Source organism: Egretta garzetta, unplaced genomic scaffold (genome assembly GCF_000687185.1).
Source record: "Egretta garzetta isolate BGI_Z169 unplaced genomic scaffold, ASM68718v1 scaffold59, whole genome shotgun sequence".
In the NCBI taxonomy this organism is placed as follows: domain Eukaryota; kingdom Metazoa; phylum Chordata; class Aves; order Pelecaniformes; family Ardeidae; genus Egretta; species Egretta garzetta.
This window is the reverse complement of record NW_009267230.1, coordinates 1,423,211-1,449,184: the sequence shown is the minus strand read 5'-3', so window position 1 is coordinate 1,449,184 and position 25,974 is coordinate 1,423,211. Positions and strand designations below refer to the sequence as shown.

Below are 25,974 nucleotides of genomic sequence, written 5' to 3'. Positions count from 1 at the left end.
GGGGGGGGAAGAAGCAAACAGCTACTAAAAATCCAAAAAGCAAAAAACAGCAGAAGCCAATGAATGTAAAAGCCAAAAATGCAGAAATTCTGTCGGCTCCCAGGAGTATCCCTCAAGAGGAATTCTTTAGTTCACCACCACAGTGCATCTTTTCCCTTTCTCAGGCAGTACCAAGTACAGTTAAAACTTCATCCTTCTCTTCAGTTGTGACTCAACAGAAAATATTGTACTTCAGAGGCAGAGAGAAAGCTGTGCAGCTATTGCTACTTTACTCCTCCTCGTCAGCTGGTTACTGCCTGGCTCCTCACACACGCAGCCTCCCCGCTTCGCTCGCGCACCAACACTCCTCGCCTCAGAATGATTCTCCACTTTATTATCCATTCAGAAGGAAATACGAACTGATGGAGCCAATCTGACTAAAGACAAAACGCACTCCTTCGGCATTACGGGAGCAGGCAGTACAGCACAGGGAGCCGATCTGTGCTGAAAAAGCGTTCTGCCTGACTCCTGGCATCCTGCAGGACTGCGGAGCAGGGGGGCTGGGGAAAAAAAAGCCCAGGACTCAGCGCAACTAACCAGCTCCAGGAAGATTCTTCACCCAACTCTGATATAGATATTTATTTTTATATCTCCTGTTCACCCCCAGGCTAACCCGCAAGATTGAGCGATGCCCTTGCTGAAATGAATCCTATCCAGTTTCCAAGGCAGACTAGTACCAGTTCTGATAGGAGCGTGGGGGATTGAACACCCGTTGATCTCGCATTTCCCAAAAATAAAAGTCACATTGTTACATAAAAGAATGACTGCAGAAGTGTTGTGCACAGAATCAGATCCACTCACGTTGTACCGACACTCCTCTCCTGGGAGCGAGCAGCACCAGGCACTCATCCTGCTAGAAGTGCCTGAATTAAAGGCACCATTTATGTGCCCCACAAGCTGCTCCAAGGGCATCCAATGCACTACTGCTAAGAAAATCTTCCTGGCCAGTTGGTCCACGTTCACATCCTCCTTTTCACAAATGCTCCCTTCATCCTGTCTCCCTTCTTCACGCACCCAACACAAGCACCCACCTCCTTCCCAAATGCTGTTTCTCTGCCTTTAGCACCAAAGGCACTGTATGGGAGTTGCGCACATTTCCTGGTTTTGCTCAAGGACAACTCACTGCATCTTTCAAAAGTCTTTTCACAGTGTGGGGTGGGATTTTGAAGAGGCCTATATGACTTCGCTGTGGAAATGCCACTATGGTCCCATCTGCTCAAATACCTCCTACCTCCTTGTGAGCCAGCTTTGCTGTGAATGATACTTCCCCCCCAATCTCTTACCTACACCAATATCAACTTCTATTCACTGCTTCCTCCACAAGCATCTCTGTGCTCTCAGCCCTGCCCTCGCTGCATGGGGTATTATTCTCCCGCCATCTTCTACCCAGTGGTCCAACAGCTCCATCCCAGCACTTTGCTGACAACAGCCAGGCTGGTGCCTCCGCCAGCTCATTTGTTTGATGGGCGTAAGCACGAGTTTGGCACGCAGGTTAGACTAATGCCATGGTTCACAATACTTTGTCTCATCAGCACCATGGGCAAGCGGTGACCCCCTGCTCTTTCCTTCTGCGGCCACAGCACTGCCCCTTGCAGCCAGGCACAGAAATCAGGCCACCGACCGCCTTTCAGACCCCCTGTAAAGTTGGTGTTCCTCCCTGGTCATTCATATCCTCTGTCCCCCAGAAAACCCTCCGTGCTTTAGCCTTAAATGATTTTAAGAGTCTGACCCCGAGTTTCTCATTATATGTTTGCACCCCGCCAGGAGAACATGGCTCCTGCACAACCGAGGGCACCGAGTTCCACTGCAATAGAAATGATTGCTACTAAACACACCAATTACAGCACTTGAGCTCAGAGCCAAAGCTCATATTCATCCACATAAGGATGAAGACTGAGAAAATAAAAATGCAATCCAGGATTTGTGGGGCACTTAGTTATCTTCAAAGCTCTGCATATGAATAAGACAAAAAAGATCTTGCCAGGGGTCTCTTTCACAGCAATAGTTTAAAAAATACCAAGCATGGGTCAGTCAACACTTGTTCACATTAACTCTCTATAGCACCTGAAGCATCCATTAGACAGCCTCACAGGCTTTTACATGCCTTACATTTTCCAAAGATCCTACTACAGAGCCAAATGTAATCTTGCCACCGCTGCCTCCGTCCTTCACACCTCTTCCTTCCTTGCTCTTTGCCCATCCCTGCAGCCATCAACACCAGACATTAGCACATCCAGGTCAAAAATGCACTGGGGCCAAACACAACCTTCCAGTTGCAGCTCTTGAGACCCGAAGTGCCTGTGCAGATTTCCAACCACTACCACGTAAAATCCCAGTGCTCCCATGGCCTCCTTATAAAAACAGCAGCAGAAAAAAAAACATGGAAAAAGTGAGCAAGTCTCATTAGAGAAAGAGACAAGAGACATCGCTAACGGAGGTCACGAGCAATGAAGTGCTGGAAAATGTCACAGCCCTTACCACAGCTTACAAGCAGCTGGAGAGAAAAATGTGGCTAGGAAAAGAGAAAAACAGGGGTGCCCTCAGAAGCAAGGAATATTGCACCTTTCAAACATTTAAAAACCCTTACCCAATGCACAAGAGATTGATAGAGGCTCTTGTTTTTCAGGGATGTTTTGTTTACTGAAATAATGAAGATCATTCAGAATTAGGAAAAAGGGGCATGACTTGTAGCTAAAAAAAGCCTGTGAGAAAGTGTGCGCTTCAACTTAAGGCTCAGAGCACTGAATTATTTGCCGCCTTCTAGAGAAATAAACTTCCACTTAAAAATTTAAATACTTCTTACTGCGATTTTTTAATTCACCAACAGATTTTAATTTTAGGTTGAGCCAGCAGGGAGTTATTAAAACTGATAAAACCAGGCTCAGCTATATAGGCCAAATGCTTTGATGTCTGCGAGGTATACATTACCCTTTCTTCTTTTTTAATCCTCATCATCTATTTCATTCCAACTTCCTGTAAAGTACTGAATTACTGATAAAACTGTAAAAGTAAGCAATTCCTTCACAAGCACGAGTGGATTAACCCAAGGAAAATGAGCACGCTCCGAGCACAGGTCCTGCTCCTCCCTCTCCCACGCTCACACCCCTTCTCCCTGCAGGAAGACAAGAACACTCCTAGGGTCCTGCCTCTCGGGGAAGCAAAGAATTGGAGGCCTAAGTAAATTAGAGGGTAAGAATGTTACACAGAGAGATGAAACAAAGAGGGGGAAAAATGCTGGGAGAGATGAGAGAAAAGCCAGTGGAGAGAGCTTGTCTGGAACAGCAGGGATAAATTCTGTCCAGCTCACACTCAGGTTTAATTCATCTCACAAATGGCCTCAGACATCTCTGACCCAAGAGCTCTCCAAAATAAATTTTTTGTTTTGCTGGAAGAAAAATAAGAACCATCTGTCCCAAATGAAACTGCCTGCTGCATCTCCCTAGAGACAGAGTTCTCAGTAAGGTAGTTCAGAGCTCCATTAGACCTTAGAAGTTCAAACACACAGTGTAAAGTTTATCAATTGATTCAGCAGTGAAAACATGGCTATTTATTATCTTCTTCAAAGCTCCAAGAAGATCAAATCAATCAGCGGTCTAAAGATTGAAGTGTTAATGAAAAAGCAGTGACCTCCTGCTGTTTGACAGCTGTCCTCAATGAATACCACACTTTGAGGAGCCGGGCATTGCCAGAACCTAAGCAGTGCTGCCGAGACAGAAGCCAGGATGAGAGGAGACTGTATATTCCAAGACATTTAAAACTACCCTGTCAATGCCGTTCCTGTCATTACAATAGCTCCAGAACACACTTACAAAACATATGCTTAAGATGTTGCTTTCACATGAAAGAACCAGTTTCTTTAAGCAAAGAAGTGTCACTCAAAGCGCTGATTCTTTCTTTTCCCCTTAGGAAAGGGTAAGGCAAGGTGCAAGGGTAACCTGTAAGCTCGGAAGGGAACAATGGGACAGGTCCTTCCTACAGCACCCCAAGCACCTGGGAAACTGATAATGGCCAGACATTGGCCTTGAAGCACTTGAAGAAAAGGAAGGATACAATCTTCCCCCAAAGTTCTCCCTCCTGAAAAATGGTTTTTTCCTCCCATAAAAGAAAAAGGTGAATTATTTGGCTTATAGAAGGACAACAAGAATAGCCCGGGCATGTTGAAAAAACTGCTAAAGATTGGAGGTATTGGGACTGTTCACCTCCCAAAGACAGGCAATGTAAGTCCATCTGTTGAGAACAGGTGAGACCAAACCACTGTCCGACTTGCCTTCATATGATTCTATGTTCACACTCCGTATCTTAATATTATTTGATTGTAAGGATATCAGCTGACCCCTGAGAGATGAATATTTTTGAACTAACAGAAAAGACAGACATTCACATAGCCTGGGAATAAAAGAATTTCCAAGGCAAATAATGCAGCAAGATTCAAGGAGTGGGATTTTTATAAGGTTAATGAAAAAATGAGTTAACACAGCACTGATGTTTTTGCAGCGCTACAAAACTTTATACTTCACAGTTGGGGCTGATTTTTATCAGGCAGGTATTGAGAAGAGACCTTACAGCTGCCTGCAGTGAGTCCTCCCATCTCCTTCCCTCTGAGGGTGATGCTGCCCACCAGTCAAAAACTCTTCCTGGGGCTAAAACAGATTTCGTCTGACATGGGAATTTTTAAGGTGCAAAATCCTTAAATTGGTGTTAGTCATAAAGTTAGAAAACCTCAGATTAAAATCATCCTCCATTTGATTTGTTTGTAGTCATCGCTGTCTCTCACCACAACAGACAAAGCCTTTCCTAAGAGATGATCTCAAGCAGCCCTCTAAATGCATGGGCCAAACCTGCTTGCCCTATTCTTGTTTCCATGTGAATGTTTGCACTCGTGACTTCTGGAATACAAACCCAAGCGTTATCAGCTCTGCAACCCAGCACTTCACAGGAGAGGCTGTTTTATTCCTCATCCAGTAAGTTCCAGCCCCTCCAGGGCACAAACAAGCCTTACCGCCTCAGAAGCTGCTGCCAAGGCAGTGCTGACCCCACTCGCCACCGCCCACACCAGCCTTCAAAAGTCAGACTTTAAAAGCAAAGCTGCCTCAGGTGACAGGCTCTGGGGTAGCACGTTGCCTCCTTGTGCCCCAGCAATTACAGACAGAAAACTTTCCTTAATTGTGCTCCTGCAAACAACCAAATGCCCCAGAGTTCTTGTCCTGGGTTTTGGCTGCCCACCCGAAAACGTGGAAGCGCTTCTCATGCTGAATTGTCATTCTCCATTTTTAATCAAAAAGTACGAGTAGAAAACAGACTCTCAGCAAATCTGCGCTGCCCTCTACAACTCAGCTGATTCAAAAATTTTACCAACTGGATGCCCCTATTCCAGAAACAACTATAATACTGGCTTTTAAACTAGACTCAGCTTGAATACCTTAGGTCAACCGGCAGTGAGGAAGCATTTACAGCAGAGAAAACTCTCCCTCTGCTGCCTCCTCCTTCAAATTACATCTCTCTTCCTCCTCATGGCATCCAAAACACAAGGACTTGGTATTTCATGAAATGGGAAAATTATAATCAATGTCTTAATTGCACTTCTAATTAAATAATCAGCCTCACCAAAATGCAAAGGCATCTGAGCACAGACATATGGTGGAGGTGGAAAAGCCTGAAATTATGCTCTCAGTTAGAGCTGTAATTGCTTTTTTAATCAAGCAACCTGGGAAGGAAAAGTTGCAGATGCTGTGAAATGTAGACCTCAGGTAGACATAGCAGCCTTCAAAGATGAACTAGTTGAGGCGAGCAGAAGGGAAGCAAACTATTCAGCATGTCTGTTGTAAATACAGATAAAGAAATAACAGGCTTAGCTTGCAGCAGTGGAAAGCTAGGTTAGGCATCTGGAAAAGTTTTTAATCGTAACTGTAAGTGAGCATGGATTGTCTAAGGAAGCTATAAAACCTCTGTCCCGGAAGGTTTTAACAAGAAGGTGTACATGCATTTTCCAGGGATGCTTCTGAGGAAGGCAGATGGTCTAGTTAGTCTCTTCACATACTGTCCAGGTCTCAGTTTTAGTGCTCCTTACCTGTATCATTCCAGAACCTGTCTCAGGTAGGAAACCACATGGTAATGCATATACCTGCCAACAGGCACCAACGTGTCTTAGCTCTGCATGTAATCTTGGCATGCTACTAGAGACCCTGGTGCTAGCTGAGTACCATCACCCCTTGCAGTTCACTTCTCTAGAGACAAAAGATGAAGGTGCGTTACTCCCTATGGGTGGTCTGCGTGAGAACCCAGCTGCCCACAACACAACAGCTTAGTTCAAACGCTGCGGAGTGTGTTTTCCTACCTGAGCTTGACAGAGAGATCAGGGAAATGGTCTCTGACAAAACTGTTTGTGCATTCTGCAAAAGGCAGGCCCAATGTACAAGGATTTGGCTACACGAATTCAGCACCTTGACCCTACAGGGAAGCACACAGTATGAACTTAAAGACGATTCCTTCTGCGGTTGGAGGTAAACCCCTTTCTCAGCAAGCAGAGAGGGTGTCCTACGGCTCATTGAACAAGAAACTATTTAATGTTGTTTCCTTCATGTTATTCAAAGTACAACCACATGCATTATTTATCATATCACAGTCAGGGCCTGACATTACATGCAGTTACATCGCTGTTACATGCAGTGGGCTAAAGAGTATTCTTTGCACTCATCACTGTGTTACTCAAGTAATTCAAGCATTAATGGGCACTTGCATAGCAACCTGTGAAGTGAAAACGTCCCCATTACAAGTGAAGAGTGAGGGCAGACTCAGGTCAAGCCCTCCTTCTCTGTTTGGACAGCCATCTCAAGAGAACAAAAGCCTGACTTTTCAGAGTACTTAAATTTGGAGCATATCAAATGCTATGAAGTCTTGTCTTCCAGCTACTGCCCTTGCTGCTCTGATGGCTCATTTTCAGCATCTTAAGTCAAATAAACAGAAATCAATCAATGGATCACAGGGAGAGGCAATGGAAAACCCTTTTCAAAAGCCACCATGGCTTGCTCAGCATCAGGTAACAGCGTGGCAGAGGACTGACAACTAATAACCACACGGAGCAATGCCCAGCCACCTCTGCTGACGGATTGCTTCCTCTGCTGGCACCTTCTTCCTCATTTACTAGAGCTGCACTAACTTTCAAAAAACCGTGGGGAAAAAAAAAAAAAAAATCTTTTTTACCACCCTAGATTCATCTTTGTGACTTCCGGCTTAAATAATATGCTTTTCTCTGCAGGTAGGAATAATTTCATGTGTCTGTATTCCCTGCAGAAGGCAGCGGTTGATTAATGAACAAAAATACCCCATAAACACTTGTTATGAACCACATGTATGCCTCTGTCAGTCTCTGAGGACACTGTTAGCGTAGGCACTGAACAAGAAGAAGGGGCGCTGCCACACCACAGCTCTGACAAAGCTGACTCCAGCAACGACACCTGTATTAAAAAGCCTCAGACACAGCTTTCACACCTCCCATAAAGCCACTTGACAGGCTGTACAAATGGGCCCAAATTAACTAGGTCTAGAAACCCAGCCAGTCTGCTCCCCTGATTGGGAGGGGCGGGGAGGAAATTTAATGCAAAAAAAAATGAAAATGACTGGGTTTAGAAAGCCTGTGCAAGGGGATGAAAATAGTACTACAAACCAGGCTTCGATTAGATAGCTGACCTACGTCAAGTGACAGAGAGGCCAGTTAGCCCCTTTGGCAAGCCTGTGACGGGAGGGACAAGCACAGTTCGACCAAAACACACCCAAACACCAAGCAGGGGTGGCGGGGGCCATTCCCCCAGCCGCTGCCTTTGCTCTGTGCTCACCGGTCACAGAACCCACTCCACCTTCACCAAAACTGGGGAGAAGTGGATGTAAAGACAGGATTAAAAGACAGGATTCTAGCAGCTGTACAGAGTTGTATATTAACTAGCTATTAGTACCGCGAGCTAAAAATAGAGTGACTTAATTAGGATGAGTAACATGTATCCATGTCACAAAATATGAAGGGAAGTTGTACTTGCTTCAAATTAAGTTCCTTAAATTAGGCATAACAAAATTCAGAGTGAATACACCAGCCAATCTACAGATATTTGTGTAGACAAAACTGGATCTTTCAGGGGCCTGCAGCAATAGGACAAGGGGTAGAGAGTGGTGGTTTTACACTGAAAGAGGGCAGATTCAGACTAGATACACAGAAGACACTTTTTGCCCTGAGGGTGGGGAAACACTGGCACAGGTTTCCCAGAGCAGGGGTAGATGCCCCATCCCTAGAAATGTTCAAGGCCAGGTTGGACAGGACTCTGAGCAACCCGATCCACTTGAACATGTCCCTGCTCGTTGCAGGGGGATTGGACCAGATCACCTCTAAAGGTCCCTTCCAACCCAACTATTCCATGGTTCTGTTAAGTACCCATTATACAAGATACCACAAAAACACTTCCATGCATTTCAATCTGCTGCACTAACATGCACTGAATAAAAATAGAAAAATTTAAATAAATTGCAAGAAAATTTAGCACACTGTTTCTCATAAAAGTGTATGTTGTTATCTTAAAATACAAGGTGAATATTGACTCATTAACAAAAATAAAAAACAGATGGAAACACAGTTAAAATAAACTGATCTTTTACATAAAGCAATCTCAATTTGTATTTCATATATTCTTGTATGTAACAACTTGAAGTATTGGACAAAGTGAGGCTCAATAGATAAATCAGTTCAAGGCTAAATCTAATTCCCTTCTAGCTGGATAGCTCTATTATCTCCTTTTTAGTACACATCACCGATTTTGTCTTCATATTCTCTGTTGCTTTTCAAGCTCTCCTAGAAAATAATTTTCCAATGTTAGCTTTTAAAAACTTTTAATGAATATAGGTTCAATTGCAATTTACTGTCTAAATAAGCAACTGAAATCCCACGGAGAATTTTTTAAATCTCATTTAAGAACAAACTTGTTTACAAACTACACCATATTTTCAGAGACTGTTACCACTTGAACATTTGTCAGAAAACAAAATTACATCTATGACAGGTTCATTACCAGGCATGAGTCACTAATAACTACTGTTCTTCAAGAAACTCCTCACACAGTCTAGCATCCTTAATACCTACTGCGCAACTGCATGGAGAAGCCACCATCTGAGAGGAGCTGCAGTATGAACTTACAATTTTTACTTCAGTAACAGCATCTAAGTAGCAAATACCTCTCCTACGCACCTCTGGTTGTGCTCCAAAACCCACAGGGTCCTGCAACATGGCACAGCTCAGCAGCAAAGGCAGGCAGGTGGGCAGCGTGAGCACAGGGAGGCCACGCTACGAAAAACAGTTACGGAGGCTGTGGTTCCACGGACACTTCTCACAGCCTACTTAGAGGCTTCCTGGATGATGAAGTCCCATTCTTTGCTCCCACAAGCGACTGTCATATAATAGCTTTCATAAACAGACCCATTTTTAGATTAATTAGAAACAGAAAGGGCAAAGAGACCCATTTGGAAGCTGTTCACTAACAATTAGAAAAATCGCTTTCTGATTTCTAGCCTGGGTTTGTTCATAACCAGCTTATACCCTTCTGTTCTTGCACTAACATTAACCTTTAGCTTAAATAGCTGTAAACTTGCCAATATTTACTCCCCTGCTCTATTAGTACATTACAGCAACATCCGCTCTCAGCTTCCAGTCTGCTCAGCTGAGCCATACTTGTTTGGTCTCATCTCGCACATCCTCAGCACCTCCCCTCCCAGGACTGCCCCAGTGTCCCCTCTCCCACAACCTAGTCTCTGATTTTTGCAATAGCCCCCACGTCTTCTCCAAACCGTGTTCTGGTTTCCTACAGGGCATACTAGAAACACTACAGAAATACAGGCAGATGAGACCTACTGCCCACGTGGTTTGCCACAGTGCAGCAGAGAGTATAAACCAGCATGCAATTAGTGTTTTTACTGATTTCCCATTTGCCAGGCAGTAACACTTTCCAGCGAGGGCAGACTAAATGAGCCCATAGCTACCCAGAACAGCCCCTTCTTCTCTCTTACTGATCCAAGGCATGACTGGCTTAAACAGGATCCTCCTGTTTTTAACAGGACACTCCCGTGGGCCAGAGAGAAGCACGGCTGCTCACCTGGTACCACATCATCCTGCAAGCCTGAAGGCACAAGCTACCCTGTACAGCAAGAGATTTGCTGCCTATGGCACCCCAGTAAATCAGCACTCAGACTTACCACAGCCATTCCAGCATCTGGTACCCGCATGCTTGAGCAACAGATGAAAATCCCAAGCTACATTTGGGATTTCACCCCAGCCTAAATTATCTCTAGTTTTATAGCACACAAAGGATGAAGCTGTCAACGCATTCAGGAAATTCTCCCTGCAGAACAGATACCCAATACCTCCATGTTCTCAAGCGCCTTTCAGCAGAGGACACAGGTTACAAACCCAGCTCACAGACTGCCAGGAAAGGCTGCAGGCATTTCCTTACAGATTCAAAAGCCAAGGAGAAGGCAGAACCGATCCCACCTTTACTAGGTACAGGTTTCAAATGAAACCAAAGGAAAACCACCAAAAAAAGCCCTTTTTGAAAGTGCCAGTGATTAACCATGATAGCAATGGAAATGAACACACAGCTTGATCCAGGCTTATCTGATCAGTCCTTCACAATGTCACAAAATTGCTCAGACTCCGAGTATGAGCAGACAGTAGACAACTTGCTGGTGGCCATGATATGGCTTAAAAATCCTGTTTGGTTGCCAGGAAAGGAGTCTGGATGCAAATAAAGTTCTCACATCACCTGGCAAGAACTACCTCCTAATGGACAGCATTCATTTGTTGTACCACAAGACCTTCAAGTGGCTTGAATTCAATAAATCATTGACATTAAAATGTGCAGAAAATAAAAATGCTACTCTGTTTTACATACCACGTAGCACCAGCCAGAACTGGAGTCTCCTGCTGTCTTCAAGCATTACATTAAGCATTATTAACAGCATTTTGACTTCCAAATGCCACTTTTACAATGGGGGGCAGGGGGGGAAGCAATCATCTTACTTAAATCCAGATGCACAGTACTAGAAGATTCCAGTAACAACAATCCTTACACAACTCTAAAAATTAGCTCAGAAGCATGTAAGGCAACCCTGCCCTACATCTAAACAAGTTGTGTAACCATGCAGCTTGGAAAACAAGAAACAAGTGAAAGAAAAACAACACTAAGAGACAAAATTGTTATGTACCAAGCCCTTTCTTCTGACCTACTGCCTTTTTCTATGAAGTTACAATGTTATTCAAAGCATTTGCTAACATTGCACGAATAGTTAGCACTTCCATTTATGATGCTCTCAGCCAGTGCTGGTTAGCTCATCTTTTCCCCAAGTCTTGTGCTTTGTAAGCCAAAGCCCACTGCTATCTCTCCAGTGCAGCATTTCTTGTACAGATTGCTTCAGTAATACACCACACTGGGAAATATCCCCTCCTCCCACACAGAGCCTTAAAAATAAGAGTGTGAAGTCTGGCTCTCCCAACAGCCAGTGCTATTTTTAAGGGCTGCGTATGTGGCAGGTAGGAGTCCCCCCACCCACCTCTCCCATTGCACCCCTATTCTGAGCAGGAGGAACTGACTTACTCCAATGCTAGAGGAAGCTCTCTCCATTTCTACTGATGAGCACCATGTGTGAGTGCCTTGTCAAGGTGGGCAGGACAGCACAGGTTTCTGTGCCCCACTCCGCATCAGATACAAGTCTCTAACAACAGAGCATGCTGCTGTAATTCTTTCTGCCATTACATCCCCAAAACAAGGTGCAAAGAGGGGAGTTTTGCATAAGGTGGCAATGGTTGCCTCAGCTCCCAACATTTTTAGTATTCTTCTACAGCCTTTAGTATAGTATATACTATTTAGAGGACTTGGTCCACTCTCCAAACAGATCTGGGTTCCATTTTTCCTGAAAGTCCTAGACAACTACTGCAGCCAGTCCTGGGAAAAGAAAAGCACTTGCTCAACAAAGTATCCGGAGAAGTTTTGGTACAAATGTGAGTGCAAGCTGGGCAGCACCAGGCAGGGGAAAAGAGCTTACTGTAGTTCATCCCACTTCAGAGGTGCTATGTGCACACTGATAGTTCCTTCAGCTTGCAACACGCAAGTCACTTCTGGAGATATCACACACAGAAATTTCTGTGACCAGATTGCCTAAGAGAAATGACACCAGAGACAAAAAGGCAGCAATTCTGGGTACATAGTCTAATTGGGAACCTAGGAACTGTACAAACTGTAAGGTCACCTATCCATATTGCCAGTCCACTGCTGCCACCCATATCTTGCCCTCTGATCAGCAGAGGTACAATTCCCATGGAGAGGAAGGAAGGTGAATGAGACATCTTTTCCTTCAGGAAACACCAACATGTCAGAATTATAATCTGTTTTACAGGACCCTGATGATTTTGAATGGGAGTATTTCTCTGGTCTGTAATGTCCAAACAGGGGAGGGAGCCCAGTGAGGAGTCATGCCCTGGAAGAGTGTTACACTTCAGCAGTCAGTACACTTTTCTAAACTGCGGGAAACCTAGGTTAAAATCCCAGTACTGCCCAGTTTAGACCAGCACCTACAGTCCAATTCCCTCCTTATTCCAGATACAATCTATCTTAAGCTGCTGGCTCTTCTGCAGAGGGGTCTCCCATCTGCCATATGCCAGTCAATCTCAAAAAGCCAAAACCAGAAAGTCTAACCCTCACCCCCCCAAAAACCCCACACTTTGCAAAAGCATCAGCCACTTTCCATCCAGCTTCACTCCAGAAGTCAAACACACACATTAAGTGATTCAAGTTTAAAAAAAAAAAAAAACCACCAACAAAAAAACCCCCAACTAACAGCAGAGTATGGCCATTATGACCTTACAAGACTATTCACACACATCCCAGTACGGCCATTATGACCTTACAAGCCAGAGAACAGAAGCATACAGTTCAGCCAAACAGTATTACTTGAACTCAACGTGCAGTGCTTGGCACAAAGCAAGAGATGAACCTAACTGCGGAACATCCCACGTTTGTAAACCATATCCCAGATGTTGAACAAACACCTTCCCTTTATTTTTAAGGAAATCAACGGAGTAAACCTTGGAAGAAGAGTAAATTACACATGGATTCCCATTCAAAGGCTTCATAAGAATTCTGACATATAGATGGGTAGAGTTTACAATACAAAATGAGAGAAGCAAAGTCCTGAATACTACTGTAGATGAGGAAGAGAAATAACGTCAGGATTCTTTGCGTTCTCATGGAGGCTACCCCTGGTCTTGCAAGCACACAGGAGGCTTGCCATGAAAAACTAAAATAGCATTAGAGGAAAGTTAGCTATCCACTCTGCAAACTCCTGTTATGGCTAAGAAAATTCCCCAAGTTTGGGTTTTTTCTAACCAGCAACAGGAAGGTATGGAGGAACTTTGTCACCAGTGAAGGGGGCAGATGTCCTGTGTGCCAGGGAATACAGACCATTAACACCAAAACTGTGTTTTAGCAGAGGTGAATAGAGGTTGAGTGTCAGTACACTGATATGCTCAGAGAAGCTTGCAGAAAATCCTGTTAGCAGCTGAACAGGCTCCTAGCTGCTGTGGTCATTATGAAAAGCATTTCTAACCAGCATGTTGCTCCGCAAGAGAGCTTTTCTCTTAATTTTAGCATAACTACTCTAAAAAGGGCAAGCCTGATGATTTTTCCCACTAGAGAGAGGGTTATCAAAAAGCTACTCAAAAATCACAACAGCAGCTAATGAAGGCACAACACTATTTTCTTGTGTGTACACACAAATAATTATCTCTTTGCTATATTATAACAGATAAAATTTAATATAGAGCAGGTTAAAAAATGACAGTAGGTCCCAGAGAATTTCCGTAAGGGTAAATAAACATGCATTATATTCCAAACAGATGTGAGTATGAAGATATCTTATTTAAGATACTCAGAGATGAAAGAAACTTTTCCTCCTCTGAGTACAGCATGTCAGCCAAACCTTCCATCACAGAGAGGCAACCAGAAGAGACAACAGATACAGGCTGTTCAAGCACCGGGGAATCACCCCACACCAAAAGGTGCCTTGGGAAAGGCATGAAGGGCTTTGGGGAGTCCCACCAGACTTGCCAGCCTGCAAACTCAGATGCAACACAGGCAAGTAGAATTATGGCATAGGGAGACAGAAGAACACCACCACTACTTTTGTATTTAAATGCCTTCTAAATAATTATTGTTGTCCAGCCCCTAAGGGATCTGAAAGCCGCATATGCAATAGATAAGGTATGTAGAAAGCATTTGACTGCCATCGCGAGCACAGCCACCGGACAAGAGACAGTCCGCAGTGCAGCTGGCAGTGACCCCCGGATCGTGCCTTACCTACACAGACCTGCTCTCCTCTCTGATGTAGGAACAGCAATTTCATAAGCACATGAGGTGTTCTACAGATCCCCACCAACCCCGATCCCTGGAACCTTTGATCAGCCATACTGGTATTTGGGTGGAGGTTGAAGATAACCTTCGCAAGTACAACGTAAGGTAGAAAAGAAGGAAGACATTTAACTGGAGATGTAGTTTTTCTGCATGAAGAGAAGTTTCTAGTAACTCTCTGTTGGAGTCACAGTGCTTCAGTTTGCTGCTTTGCCACTGTGTGGGAGGCTTTGAAAATGCAGAGCTTACTCATCTTCACGGGACTCGTAAGAAGACACCTAGGCAACAAAGCTTAAGGGAAATAAAATGGCCAAAGTAAACTACTGCATGGACTGCACAGTTCATAAGAGGTGGACAGGGACAGTTCCTAATCTTTTGGTGACTGCCTCAGAGCAGGCATGGCCTCCACTAGCCACCTGGGCGGGTGTTGCTGATGAGAGGGCCTGGATTCACATCTGGGGAGTGGGGTCAGTTGGATAACTTACAATCAAACAAACCCGTCACCAGTTAGTGCCTTGCTGGTCTCCTCACTAACAGTGGAACATGGGAAGTCCAGGAAGAACTCTTCAGGGCACCCCACAGCTACATCAGAAGGGAATAGTGGTGGTTTGCACCAACAGCTTTCTTTCTCAAAATAAAAACAGGGCTTCACACCCCAAAATCACCCATACAACACCCTCCCTGGACCAGGGCTTTTAAAAGTGAGACCCTGATGGTTTCAAATATTTGCAGGTGCTTGATCAGAAGTGCTGACTGTGAAACTATGGGGCATGAGAAAATAAGACTGAGGATATGACTGGGTTCCAGTCTCCTGGCTGCAAGTGCTTATCATATTACAGAAAAACAATGTCATGAACTACATCTGCCATCTCAGTATGTGATCTAGTCACATAGCAGTCAAAAAGAACAGACTACTGACATTTAACAGGGAAAGACAAAGATTAAAATCAAAATAATTGGTATAAAATGGCATCTAGAAGAAAAAATAAAGAGGAAACACTGCCCCGATGACAACAGTTTTGAAATGAAAACAAGTGAATTGATATATTTAGTCTCCTGACAGAGGAGACTAAATTCTATGTAAGTGGATAAAATTGCAGACCCCACACCCTCTGGTGTTATACAGAGCTCAGATTCAAATTTGTGTGACTCTAGAAGTCACACAGCCCTGTCCCTAGCTGAAGGCTGTTTCAGTTAAGGAGCGCTGCAAGCTGAAGATGCAATAGCTGTGTGTTTGTTGTTCTTCTGGAAAAGAAGCTCCCACAGAGGGACGGCAGCAGACGAGCTATCAATTAATCCCTCTTTGTAGACAAAGTTCTAAGTGTGAAGGTGAGAATTATTGAGTCATTCCTCTCAGGGCTGAAAACCCTAGTTTGATTCTGGCATAATTAAGCTTCCTCGTCACAAATACAGAAAAAGAACAAGGAAAACAGCAGAAGTGAAGAAAAAAAAACCTGTGCATGCTACCACAAAGCTTTTTCAACATGCAAAGTTACAAATTTCTGTGCCATTTTATAACTGTCAAGTCTTAATTAAAATACTACATTTCTCTGACTCATGGTGCTGTGGGATGCATGTATATTATTCACATGAATATTAATCTCTTCCCAGGTAGGAGGCTGAATTGCTCAGGGGATTTATAATCACATCACATATGGAAACTTCTTGGGTGACTTTTTTTTTCTTTTCTTTTCTTTCTTTCAAATTTCAGCCAGATCATTAACAATTAAGAGTCATAAGAACCATTTCAGTAGTCTATGTGAGAGGAATCCAGTAGTTCGGCACAGTAAGCTGGAGCTCCACGCATACTAATGAAATGATATTGCGCATTGAGGAAGGGGAACTTGGAAAAGAGCTAGATGCATTGCTTTGAACGTTAAGTGCATAAGCAGCTGCTGCAGTGCTGGAAGAAAAGAGGATAGTCCTCTTGAAAGCTTCTAGGTAATGACAGAAGATGGGAAGATGTTAATAAGGTGATCACAGAAATAAGACATGACCTTTTCTAACTACCAGCAGAATCACCTGGTTGGACTGTCATCACAGGGACCTTTCAAATCCTGATACATATCTCGATAGTCTGTATTCATATCACTGACTTTCAAACAAGATCTAGGAATGAGCTGATGACAATGCACCAGGCACAGAAAGCAACTAGCATAGATGCTCTTCTAGATTTGAGCAAAAGTGCAGAGAGAAATAAGGATGTAAATGCATGTGAGAAAACTGTGACAGTCTTCCTAATACTAGGAATTACCTAATACTAGGAAAGGAATTACACAAGCTAGACAAACACTATGGAATTCAAAAACACAAACAAATAAAAACTCAGAAAATCAGTAGCTAGAGCTCATGAGAAACAAGCTTAAAGGACCAGGAATTCAGGAAGCTGTTAACAGTTAACAAACAGCATTAACAGGCAAAAATCTCAAGCCATCCCAGTGAAGAGGAAGGAAAGGGTGTACAATGAGACCTGTTCAAAAAAATCACAAGCCCTTCAGAGGGCTTGAACTTTAAACTACAGATACCTTCTTGACGAAGTTTTTAAAGACAAGCATGCTTGCACAGGGAAGAAATCAAAAGGCCAAAGCACAAAATTAAACACCTAGCAGTGAACACATGACAAAAAACTCATGGCTGCTACTCATAGGAAGACAAAGCTATCATCAGGTGGCATTAAGAAGGCTGGAATATTTGATGCCTTAATTTCTTCAGATCTTCACTGACAGAGACAACTGAAGTCAGGCAGCTGACAGAATTAATATTGTTTTTTTAAAAAAAAGGGAAAGAAGTTTAGCAAGTTATAAAAACAGGCTGCAGCAAAGGAAAACAAATTTGAAAGCAAACAGATAAAGCAGTTATTTCTAAGTCAGCTGGCCCTGATAAATCTTCATCCTCAGGTACTAGGTTGCAACACTGATGACCACAAAGTGCTAAGAACTTGAAAAACAGGCAATGCACTTGAAATTTGAAAAGGGCAAAGCAAGCATTTATGCTTAAAAGATAGGAAGAGGAAGACTTGAATAATTATGGAAGCACTAATTTGACTTCCCCCCCCTCCCCACCCCGGGAGTTGAAGACTGGAACAAATAATCAAATTCTTTGCCAATCTTCTAGAACATAAAAAGAGAGAGAAATAACAGCGACCATACTTTCACCAAGAGTAGAACTGAGTCAAATGCATTTAAATTCTATGACAAGGTAAATTAGTCTTAGGGATAGGAGAAGAACAGTAGAAGTTTTATACCCTGAGGTCTGGATGAAACTGCTAAAATAGATGCAAACACACTGGAAAAAATTATACTCAGGGCAGACAAACTCAAAGAATGTATCAAGCAGGGTCCCCCAGGCACCTCTGGTAGCACACAGCCTGGAAGCTTGGGTACTACACAACTTTTTCACATACAACTTGAAGAATTTGTAGGCATAACAACAGATCAGGAAGACAGACAGCAATGTGCTTAAGAAGTGAAAAAAACATACTGTAAGAACAAGTGCAAAGCCATATTCAGCTGTATTCCAACACAAATTAGGCTAGGGAACAACTGACAAAGCACTTCTTCAGAAGGAACCTCAGCTCTGTAAAGGTTAAGAGGCTAACTATGCATCAGTGTTCATCTGCAATAAAAAGGCACCATCACAGCAGGATACCTGATATCTTGGGATATCAGGATCACAGCCTGGGGAACAAAGTCTCCCTTGCTCTGTAGTACACGTGGGCAGGCTCTCAGCTGGGTTTCTACATTCAACTTTGGACACTGCACTTCAGGAAAAACAAAGAAAGGAAATTTAAAAAAAAAAAAAAAAAAGACGGGCTGATTAAAGAGTGCCTGAAAGAAAACCTCACAAGAAAAGTCTAAAAGTGTCATTCAGTGAACATAAGAAGAGCAAGTGGGGCTTCATCCTCTTTTTGCAGCAGCCCTTCACTATTCCAGAGAGGAAGGGAATCAGTTCTGCTCCTTCACTCCTTGGCCTAACCATGAGAAATGGATTTATATGGCACAAGAGATATCTGCAGCAGAGGTTAGAAAAAGCCCTTGGAGAGTAAAGACAGCTAAGCCCTGGAGTATGCTGCTGGAAAGCTCCATCTCTTCATGTTTTTTGTAGTAAGGGAGTCAACAGGCCAAGGCAAAGCAAATCAGGACATTTTGCTATCATAATTAAACCAGTGCTTCCGTAACAGTCATCTCAAAGCATGTCTTCCTTCCAATTCAGCAGAAACACAGATTGATGCTGAACCCCCTCAAGGACCCTGTACTCTCTCAGAAAAAAAAGAGATCCAGGGAGAGGCATCACTGAATCTCTTGTCCCTCCTGGTACGTTTGTGCACTTGTCTTCCATAAGGCACAGAACTAAACTGTTTTGCTTGCATGCTCTGCAAAACCACAACAGAAGTTCCTTTTCTTCTTAGATGCTAACAGTGTTCTTAAATTTCACTTTCCATGTCATACTGGCAGTTTTGACCCGAATCCCTTCTGCTCAGAAGTGAAGCAACACAGTAATTGTTAGACGGGAAAGAATTCTGCAGTCCAGATAAGCCAAGAGAAAAACTATTTCTGCTATGGTGTTTCAGATGCCTCCCAGACCACCCCTCCACCCCCCCAAAAAAATTGTTTTCCTAAAAATTTGCAACAAATCCAGAAGAGAAAGGAAAGCCCTGCTACTGATAGATACTGTAAAATAATTTCTTATGAAAAAAAACAAGAGAGCTATAGAAGAAAGTAGTATTTCCAAGTGAAATATATTAACTCTGCACTTTGGGTAGTAGGCAATAGTTTATCATCTATAGAATATGAACACCATATGTTATCTTTCTGTGGGCATACAGATGGATGAAAGCATAAGAATTTTTTTTGAAAAAACAACTTTTTGGGTCTTAATCGTTGTTTTCTAAAACAAGAGTGTTTATACTGTTGAAGAAAATGTCACAACCTTTTCCTTTTGACTTCCCAAATCAAGATTATTTATTTTTAAATCTTTCTTTCATGAGATGGAAATACCAAGACTTATTATACACCCACTTTCAATTAGTATATATAAAAATATTTGATGTAAAGTTTCCAAGGAACATTTTCACACGACAAATAATACAGATAACTCCTACTAAGCTAACAAGCTATCCTCAAGTTGCCTTGAGAAAAAGTCTTCATTTCTAACAGTTTAACACACACCATTTAGTCCCAGACATTATTATCACTGTTTACAAATTCAGACCTAATTTCTCTGCTTCTGCATCTTTTCTGATATTCATCTCTAGTTCCACACAAATATGTTCAAAATGTTTGGCAGAATTAGATAGCTGTAGGACCACCACAACATGCTGCAGTCCTATACAATACATTTGATTAAATTTTTGTCTGCAAAACATCAAAGCTGTAAGAAGTGTCTTACAAGGAAGAAGAAAGGAAACCTTCAGCCACAGATCTAAAATCCAGGTAGCACAGAGAAGGAGCGAAGCAACACTCCATCCTACCTCTTGAAGCCGCAGTCGAACTTTGCTAATGGCTCTGATCCAATGGGCTCTTGATGGAGGAAATGGTGGTAGCTCATTGTCACCATGGTAGCTTAAAGACAAGAAATAGAAAATCACTGTATGAAAAACACTCATCTGGAGCATTAAAGATTCAACATTACACAGTGCAATCACAGCCTCAGCTCTGGAAGCTGAAGTAACCAACAGGCTCCGGTCAACACAGCATTGCACATGCTCTGGGAAGTGAGACGCTAAAGAAGAGGTTTCCTCATACACAGGAACCATCTTGGAAACTGATGAGCTGAAAGATATAAGCAAGGATACAATCCAGCCCCAGGACTAAGATGATGTTGGTCAGAACATCAGGAAAACAATCCAAGACACCTGATAAAGCCAGTTCAACACATTGGTATCACAACTGTGTGCATAAAGAGGCAGATGGAAGATTTTCCATCCCCATGCCTGCTGATGGACCCTTTTAACCACTGCCTTTTCCTACTCACTGCCACTGCTACAAATTTACAGACCTTCTTCAGTGGAAACACTGGCCACAGGGCTTAGCTGTGTTTTTCCCCATTCATTGCACCTTTCTACAGCTTCACCCCTTCCTACAGCTTTTCAAGAGGGCATGTGCATCTGGCAGGAAGGCTCCATCTCAGTGCCCCACAGCACATTTTACACTACCTAACCTCATGATATACTGGGACTTTGGTTGCATTCCTTCTTTAGTATGCTGCTGAGGTGTAAATCACTGAAACAAACATTGTTCCCTGTCTGCAAAGCACCCCTAATACTTACAGTATTAGGAAAATACAGCTGAGAGCAACACGCACCCATGCTACACATGTAGCTCCGGTGCAACTCTGAGGATCAACATTCAGAGCTGAGTTCCATGCATACTCCATGGAGACAGGAAACCATTGCCAGAGAATGGAGAGAAAGGGAGCCAGTGATGCAGGAGTATCCAAGTTAGATGCCTAAATTAGCCTGAAATAGACTATGTGAATAACCTTCCCTGTGAACAAATATAGGCCAGCCATTCTGGGACAAGACTCCTGCTGCTCTGCAAGGAGAAGAGGAAAGTGAGTCAGAGTTTAAAAACAGTTTAACACTTTTTCTAGTCTTGTTTTCCTTTTTTACATCTTTAGTGTAAGGGTTGCCTACACATGAACTGCTATGGTTAATTCTCTCATATAAGCACAGTGACACCAGCTGTACCCTCCAAAGGTTACAGACAGGCAGACATCCTTCCATGGATCCAAGTGAACCAGATGAAAGCAATCCCTCATACTTATGAAAATATAACCATAAGCACACCAGGGGCTGCAATGAGTTGATTACCTCAAGGAAAAAAATTCATTCCCAAAGCTAAGTAGTGAAATTTTAAACTCCTGTAAAAACTCTACAAAACCCAGCACATTACTCCCCCAAACTTACATGAAATACTTTGAAGACTGTTTTCAATACAGCTAACAGCTTGGAAAGCCCAAGTGCAAGGACAAGAAAAGCTGCCACAGTGAGTCAGAACAACGTATCTATTCATATTGTAATTCTACAACCTACAACTACATAACACTAAACAAGAAAGGAACTAGTGTAGCTCTGACCATGACTACATGTAGTTCTTCACTGCTCACACGTAAGCTTGATCACACATGAGCAATAGAAGCAGCTATCTTTGGGCCAGACTACATTCATCAATCCAGAAACAGAAAATACAGCAAATGAGCTTCAAGGCACTAGCAGGCACTCTTCTTTACATACACAGTTTAAGCTTAGCCAATGTCTCATAAATAACCAGTCCTGCACATAAAGATGTTTCACAGATCAGCAACATCAAGTTAGTTGTTAGAGAAGGTTGCAAGAGCAATGTAGACAATTTGCCCCAGGAAATATCAAAGAGAGGAATCATCTTTACATTAGTTGAAAATAACTCGTTAGTAGTTTCACCTACCTCACTTGGGCTCCTGCATCAACATCCTTGGGCTTCTCAAGTTCCAGAGGTAACTTAGCTGCAGAATGGTCTGCAGGTTTCTCCTCTGTCTCACAGACCTTCTCCTCCTCTCCTTTGCCGTGAGGCTCCTCTTGCTCCCTGAGCCATGCCTGACCATCCTTCTGGTAGCTGCCCGAACTGTGGTAGGAATGATTCGACTCTCTTTCCTGGTGATCATCTTCTTGCTCAGAGCCATGGGCACTTTCATGGGAATGGTCCAGCTCACTTAGGTGAGAGCTTCCCTGGCTGACGTTACAAGAGGAGCCGTATCTACTACTGCCAGCAGGACTATGAGAGAATAAGAAAGTCCATCAGAAAAAACAGTGGCTTAGAGAAATGCAAAGCAATCTGCACATCTAACAGACTGGGTGGGACACTAAATATTACTGAAAAGATATGTTGCAAAGTCATATTTGACTATTATGCTCCCTGAACTAGATTGAGACTTCTGAACCTCAAAACTTGGGTAGGCAGTAGAAATGCTTCCTACCAGTATATGGACCATATATGCCAAAGGTCTTCCTTGCCCCAGCTGATGACTTCCTCACCTTACATCAGCTAGAAATTGACAGTGAAAGTATTCTAATAACCAGACAGGAGTAAGAATGGAAACATAGCGATTCAGAGTGGAAGTGTTTCTGATTTCTGCAGTTTCACTGCAGCTAAGGTCTTTACCATGACTATTCAGGCTGACTATTGTTAAGAAGTACAGTTAATGTAAAGTTAACTTTATTTTTATATATATCATAAATTTATGATAAAATACATTGCAGTCAGCATTAAGGTTGTCAAGACTATCAACTTAAAACCTTTTACCAAAGTAGAGCAATTGCTCAAAGGGAAGCCACATGTCTCATTTAGTTTTTTCAATAATTTAATTCATATAAAAAAAACAACGCCACTGGGGTGTGTTCCTGTGATTCAAGACACCACTTCCAGGACTGAATTCCTAGAACCCTCACACAAAATGCAGCAGATGGAAATTTCTCATGCAGTCAGGAAATCTGCAGCCAAGAATTAAGCAGCACTAATGTTTCTCACACTTGCACAAGTAGGAGAATTTGAAGCCAGATGGGAAGTTCTGGGAGTGTAGTGTTGCAACTGTATGATCAGAGGCTCAAGTTTCACTTACATTGGGCAGAGATGCAAGTTTAGCAAGTCTCTGTTTTGATTTTTGAGGGCAATTGTAACTTAACACATATACAGGACTGAACACAGATTCATGAAATACTGATACCTTCCTTTAGCAGCTTTCCTAACTGCACGAAATAACCTTTGCACAGATTTTAGGAAGAGCAAGCATTAGAATACTTTCACTGATACAGCTGAAAAAGTTTTAAAATTTTCAATAATGTGAAATGAACCTAATTAGTTCTATAATAAATTGGCAGTGAGTTAAATTTCTTTCTAAAATTAAAAGCCTTTACTTTGCATTTTGAAACCAAAATACTCATTCCTTCCAATATGTTCTACCGTTATTTTTTTCTAGCAACTACAACATAATTATCACTAAACAAGAAATCAAAGTGCATTGTATGCAGCAGAATTAATGGACAAAGAATGAAACTTCTGAAAGGCTAATGAAATAAGCACTATAAGCGTATCATTCAGTGGGAGACAGTATAAGAACATGGGAAATCCAATTACACTCACAGAAACAGAAGAGAGTGGTAAAAGGTGAGAAAATAGTCTAAGGGCTTGTACACAACCAGTGACTGCGCTTTGTCACATCCTCTGTGACAGCTATCAGCAATACTACAAACACTTGAAAACAAACAGGGGGTGGGACTGAGCTACAAACATCAGACACGGAGGCCAATATCTACTGCTGCAGTACTGCATTATAAATGGGCAAAAACTTGGAGCCATTTATTATGCCTCATTGGTAACTAGCCTTTTCGCATTCAGTTGTTCCACACTATTCAGATCTGCAGCCTGTGTGCTAGGATGAAGCATTGCTCCATTAGGAGCAGAACCAAGCTCAGTTTCTTTCAGTTCAGGTTCATCTGGTACATGCTCTTCCGCCCAATCTTCTTTCTGCAGTTCACCTGAAATCAAGTTCTGCTGATCTTCTGACTCTTTATCAAACTTCTCTCCCAGCCCTCTGCTGGATGTATCAGCAGCAGCACTTGCACCAGATGGTTCTTCAGAAAGTTCATTGTCTACTGTGTCAGGCTGCTTTGAAGACAAGTTTACTTCTATATTTGCATCAGTCAGTTGATCTGAGACTGCAGATTTTGAGTTTTCATCTGAACTGACTGTTCCTAACACCTTGTCATCTGGTTTTGACAAAGCCTGTGGTGGTACATGTGGTTCCCTTTTGGCAGAGGTCTCCCTGTTGTCTTTTTGCCAGGGAAAGGAGAAATCTAGTTTTTTCCCAAATACTGCTCCTTGGGCGCTCTCTGGCTTACTCACCTTTTCTTCACTACCTCCTTCAAACAGAGTTGAAGAAAGTTTCTTAAAGCTGGACATGAGGCCCTGATCTGCTCCCACTTTATTAACAGAAGGTGGCTGCTGAGAGAAGAATGACCCAAATGGCTTTCCACTATCAGCAGATGACATAAAGCTGAATTTTGGCAAACTGGGAATGTTTGGTATTTCAAAGACCATTTTACTACTGTTTGCATCTGGAGGAATGTTACTAGGTTTAGCCGGTTTCTTCAAGTCACATTTGGAAGCAATCCCTTCTGCAGGTACCTCATCAACTGCTAAATGTTTCTCCTGTGCAGCAGTTTGCTGTTCTCCCTCACTTGTCTTCTCTTCATTCAGCTGGAGCAGATGAACACTGGGCTCATCAGCTGGAGCTGTGGGTTCTCTACCATTACTATCGATCATGTCCTGCTGATCAATTCCAGCACTGGCCTGATCCCCTGGAACAGCAGGCTCTGATTCAAGTGTAGCACTCTCTTCCAATTGGGAGAGGTTTGTGTCTGCTTCATCAGCTGGGACTTCCGTTTCCAGTTCAAGCCCATCAGAAGAGCCAGTCTGAAGGTTGTCAATGGATGCCTTGTCTGAAGAAGCAGCCTGCTCCTCTGTTATATGTGAAGACCCAACATCTAGTTGGCAGGTACTTACATCAGTCTGGTCGGTGCCTTCAGCCTGCACTGTATCAAATGCATTACTGAAATCAGACTGGCATGGCTTAGTATCTACCACCTCAGAGGGTTGTGCATCACGATCCAATTGCAGGACTTTGAGGGCTTGATTTTCACTAGATACTGCTGTTTCTGGAGTGACCCTGAAAGGTTCCTCTTTACAGGTTTCTGAGTTCCTATTTTCCTTGGTTTCTGTTTTCATAGGAGGCTCTTTTGTGGAGTTCTCTTCTGCTGAAACAGGTAACATATCCTCCTTCAGAGAGCTCGTGACATCTCTTTTAGACTCTCTGGCTGCAGCTGTATTTTCTGTCTCCCTGGAGTCTTTTGCTGGAACAGACCCAGTAGCATCTTTCACACTACTGCTCTGAGGTTTAGGGGTGGATTTTGGAGGCATCTCTTTCGGAGATTCTTTTGGACCTTTGAAGATGCCAAAGAGATCATTTGTGAAAGCTGGTGCTGGGCCACTTGGGAGGGATGAGAAACCAAAGAAAGAGGAGCTTTTCTTCTGTGCAGTAGGAGGTGCAGTAGCTTGAGGTTGGGAAAAGAAACCAGATAATGTTTTAGGCGGTTTCATTTTTGTCATGAAACTTGAAAACATTTCAACTGAAGAATCCAGCACCGATTTATCACTCTCAGATTCCTTAGGTTTGTTTTGCAATTTAGATGCCTCTGGCATTTCAGAAGGAGAGTGTAGCTCTTGTGCCTGTTGTAACCCGTCACCCAGAGTCTGTTTGGGTAATTTATCTTCTGGCAACTCATGCTGTACACATACTTCCTCAGGGACTGCTTCATTTTTTATGCCACTTGTAATATTTAAGTCATTTAGACACTGGGCATTCATTTTATCATCTAAGGCCACACTGTAGTCTTTGTTTTCGGAAGCTTGTTCTTTTGAAGAATAAGGCTCTTCTTTATCAATGGGAAATGCAACACTGTCTGTTTTCC

The 25,974-nt window shown here is 42.8% G+C and overlaps 1 protein-coding gene across 3 annotated transcripts in view; it reads right to left on the bottom strand.

Moving 5' to 3' along the window:
• UNC13B (unc-13 homolog B) overlaps nt 1-25,974 on the bottom strand; it is a 194,986-nt gene that overhangs the window by 116,343 nt on the left and 52,669 nt on the right. For all 3 annotated transcript variants that reach the window (XM_035902676.1, XM_035902675.1, XM_009647276.2), the window contains exons 9-10: nt 21,896-22,222; nt 19,942-20,032 (exon numbers count right to left, since the gene is read on the bottom strand). In XM_035902676.1, coding sequence (XP_035758569.1) covers nt 19,942-20,032; nt 21,896-22,222 — 418 coding nt within the window. The remainder of the gene's footprint in view (nt 1-19,941; nt 20,033-21,895; nt 22,223-25,974) is intronic.